The 4094-nt window shown below is 42.5% G+C and overlaps 1 protein-coding gene across 1 annotated transcript in view; it reads right to left on the minus strand.

Moving 5' to 3' along the window:
- LOC106520715 (heme-binding protein 1) overlaps positions 1–3552 on the minus strand; it is an 8507-nt gene extending 4955 nt beyond the window's left edge. The window contains exons 1-3 of the mRNA XM_014012940.1: positions 3535–3552; positions 3056–3194; positions 985–1165 (exon numbers count right to left, since the gene is read on the minus strand). Of these exons, the coding sequence (XP_013868394.1) occupies positions 985–1165; positions 3056–3194; positions 3535–3549 (335 nt within the window). The 5' untranslated portion in view covers positions 3550–3552. The remainder of the gene's footprint in view (positions 1–984; positions 1166–3055; positions 3195–3534) is intronic.
- Positions 3553–4094: the final 542 nt, after the last annotated feature.

A 4094-nucleotide genomic window follows, 5' to 3' on the forward strand; every position in this document is an offset into this window, starting at 1 on the left:
CTTATCTTATCTTATCTTATCTTATCTTATCTTATCTTATCTTATCTTATCTTATCTTATCTTATCTTATCTTATCTTATCTTATCTTATGTGTGCAGCTATTTCGCCCTCTGGTAGTGTCAACAAAAATTGTGGCTCCTTTCATCATTGAAGTTGCCCATCCCTGACACACATTCATCATAGAGTGAAATATTTCAGGATTTTATTAAATGTAATTTTGATGATAATAAATTACARAAATTTTGAATATTTCAAAAGCAGCTTTTGATACTATTGGCAGTGTGGGAAAGTGCCAAGTTCAAATTCATTAGACATGAGTTACAAATGTCCCATTCCTCAAGTCAAGCCACTCCTGAACCAGAAACATCAGAAGTGTCTTACCTGGGCTGAGGAGACAAAGAACTGGACTGGCTCAGTGGTCTAATGTCCTCTTTTTAGATGAAAGTCATTTGGAAATCAAGCTCCCAGAGTCTGGAGGAAGACTGAAGAGACACAGAATCTGTGTTGCTTGAAGTCCAGAGTGAAGATTCCACAGTCAGTGATGATTTGTGGTGCCATGTYATCTGCTGCTGTTGTTTTATCAAGTCCACAGTCAACRCAGGACATTTTARAGCACTTCTTGCTTCTTTTTGATGACAAGCTTTRTGGARATGCTGRTTTTATTTTCCAGCAGGACTTGGCTCCTGCCCACACTGCCCAAAGTTCCAAAGCCCCCCCATATAATACTCTGATGTTCTAAGAATCTGAGTTTAGTTTTTTCCATTATTTGTAAACCATAATCATCAAAACTACAAGAAATGTAATGAACTCTGAGTAATGAATCTATGCAACACAGGAGTTTCACTTTCTGAACTGACTGACAGACAAACAGAACTTTTTCACAATACGCTAATTCTTTGAGCTGCACCTGTATTCATCAGTTTGCAAACACTACCGGTTTAACTGGACTGTAGCTGTCAAATTAAACACTTAAACTGTACATACAGAGTGTAGACGGTCATGCCAGGTCGCTCTTCGATCCTGATGGCACTGTCACTGGGTGTCGGGGGGCTCTGCTGGTAGGTGGAAGGAATTCKGATGCCTACAGCCAAACGTCGAGAGAAAACGCCATCGTTGCGTGGATACACCGTGATTATGATGGGAAACGCTATACCCATGGCCTCACCTGGGAATACAGAGTCAAAGAAGGTGGAGTTTAACAAGATGGAAAAACAATTAAAGCTCTAATTTAGATATTTTGAAGTGGGTCTCATCAGGAAGCTTATGRACTTTTAATAACTTAAAATTTAAAATCATAGAGTTTTTTTCTGACCCAACTGRTGAGCTAACTGCTCAAAGTTATCATAAATATTAGATTCAAAATGAGTTTATCTTTGAAAAGAAGAGACATGCTGATCCTATGGTGTTTATCAATAGGTTTTGGAGATTATTCTAACTCAAAATAYTAAAGTAAATAAAAGTATTACTCTAGACCAGCTCTTCACCCTCACTAGAGTCCTGGAGGGGTCATGAGAATTTGCCCATCCAGTCTACATGTGTTTTGTGGACTTGAAGAAGGCATTCARTTGTGTTCCTCGAGGTACACTGTGGGGGTGCTCTGAGAATGGGGTTGTGGGTCTGATGTTATGGGCCATTCTGTCCCTATACAAGCAATACCAGAGTTAGTTCACATTGCCAGCAGTAAGTCAGACCCCTTCAGGTTGTGTGTTGGACTCTACCACTTCTGTCACATATTCTGTTCATAACTTTTATGGACAAAATGTCTTGATGCAGTCAGGGGGCGGAGGCAGTCCGGTTCGGTGGCCTCAGGATTTCATCTCTGCTGTTTGCAGATAAGGTGGTCCTGATGGCGTCATCATGCCAGGATCTTCATCTCTCACTGGAGCAGTTCACAGCTGAGAGTGAAGCGGCTGGGAGGAGGATCAGCACCTACAAATTTGAGTCCACGGTCCTCAGTTGGAAGGGTGGACTGCGCTCTCCGGGTTGGGGGTGAAGTTCTGCCTCAAGTGGAGGAGTTCAAGTCTCTTGGGRTTTTGTTCACAAGTGAGGGAAGACGTGAGCGTGAGATTGATAGATGAATCGTTGCGGCTTTCACAGTTTTGTGAACTCTGTACTGGTCTGTTGTGATTAAGAGGGAGCTGAGCTGTGAGGTGAAGATCTCTGTTTACTGATCAGTCTACGTTTTTGCCCGCACTTATGGTCATGAACTTTGGGTACTGACCGAAAGAATGAAATCACAGATGCTGGCGGTCGAAATGAGTTTTCTCCGCAGGGTATCTGGACTCTCCCTTAGAGGTAGGGTGAGAAGTTCAGTTATCCAGGAGAGACCCCGAGTAGAGCTGCTGCTCCTCTCCATTGAGAAGAGCCAGTTCAGGTGGTTTGAGCATCTGGTAAAAATGTCTCCTGGATGCCTCCCTAGGGAGGTACTTTAGGCATGTCCAACTGGTAGGAGACCCAGAGGAAAACCCAAGACACACTGGCGAGACTATTCATTTAAACTTTCTATTAAAACTTAATTTTATGAATTATACCTTGAAAAAACAACTGAAGCGATGTGATATAAAACGTATCACACGGTAACGAGGCAGAGTGTGGTCATGCAAACATAAGTCTTCTGTAGGGAAGACCATCCCATTTCACAGCTGTTTATGCAGCCGATACGAGTGGCCTACGGCCCACATTGACTGCAGCCAACGTCGGCCGCAACCCACGAATTGAGACACAGTCTGTCTCCTGTTTGGCCTGGGAACGCCTTGGAATCCTCCCAGAAGAGCTGGAAGAAGAAGCTGTGAAAGTATCTGAAGATATGGATAATTCAACCTTGTGTGGAATCCACTTTTGGCTGCTGAGATCATGGCGGACACACCAAAAAAACAAACAAAAAAAACCCCCTAAATAATCCTTACAAAAATGCTTCTAGTATGAATTTAAATGCCCGTCTTTCACAGCATTCCAGTAATTCCGTTGAACGTTCAGTTTAGCTTATAATTGACTGTAAAAGTTATGCTTTAAAATGACTGGTAAACATGAAGAAGGTTTCATTTGTCTGTTTGACCTTGTTCGTTGTTCCCACCGATGTACATGAGCAGCTTCCTCACCAGCTCCCCTATCACCTGGTCGTAGGTTCGTCCCTCAGAGGAGACTGCGGCATACTTCGCAGGGTCATATCGACGCACCTCAAAGCTAACACCATCCTAGAGAAGAGAAGTAAATAAGAACAACAGTTTCAAATGCATGAAGCCTTTATTTACCCCTCCCCCACACACTCAAACAGTTCTGCTCTTCAGGATGGAAGCGAAGGAGAGGTCAAGATCCATGATTCATGTCTGACACACCGATGATGGCAATCTGCTCCTGAATTGACGGGGGTTTGCACCAGGGGGTCTCTGTGTGTGTATGTGTAGGTGTGTGTGTGTGTGTGTGTGTGTGTGTGTGTGTGTGTGTGTGTGTGTGTGTGTGTGTGTGTGTGTGTGTGTGTGTGAGTGTGTGTGTGTGTGTGTGTGTGTGTGTTTGCGAGACAGAAGAAAAACTCACATCCTGATGAGCCATATTTGCAATGATTTAATTTAATTTCTCCCTCTGCTCTGCGGGGCTCAGTCAGCTTACAAGAGAATAATGGGCTGGGAGGTCTTATGTAACRGAGCAGAGGCAAAAAAGAAAAACGTAGACACAGCTCCTCCGTGCACACGAGAGCACGGCTGATGCAACAGTTCTGCATTAAATACGATTAAGTGAGGTCAACGTGGAGCGGAGTCAGTCAGCTGTGTCGCTGAACGGCCAGTGTAATTGCTCTGAAGGAACCTGATCAGTGTTGTTCTCTAATCACAACCATAGGGTATAAATAGGGCCGTGCTTTGGATTTTTGCATTTTAATTGCAAACTAGGAAAAAAAAGAGCTCATCCACTATGGATCATTTTGTAAATATACTTAGCACAGAAAAATTTAAAAAAGTGTTTATTTGATTATATCTTTTGTTGTAACAAAGATTCTTGGCAATATGTCTTCCCTTTTGGTGTTATTTTTGAATTGGATTGTTTAAATCTGAAGAAAAGAAACATGTTGGCAATTTTATATTTTATTTATTTAAAGGGAT

This window comes from Austrofundulus limnaeus, unplaced genomic scaffold (assembly GCF_001266775.1).
Source record: "Austrofundulus limnaeus strain Quisiro unplaced genomic scaffold, Austrofundulus_limnaeus-1.0 Scaffold96, whole genome shotgun sequence".
NCBI classification, from domain to species: domain Eukaryota; kingdom Metazoa; phylum Chordata; class Actinopteri; order Cyprinodontiformes; family Rivulidae; genus Austrofundulus; species Austrofundulus limnaeus.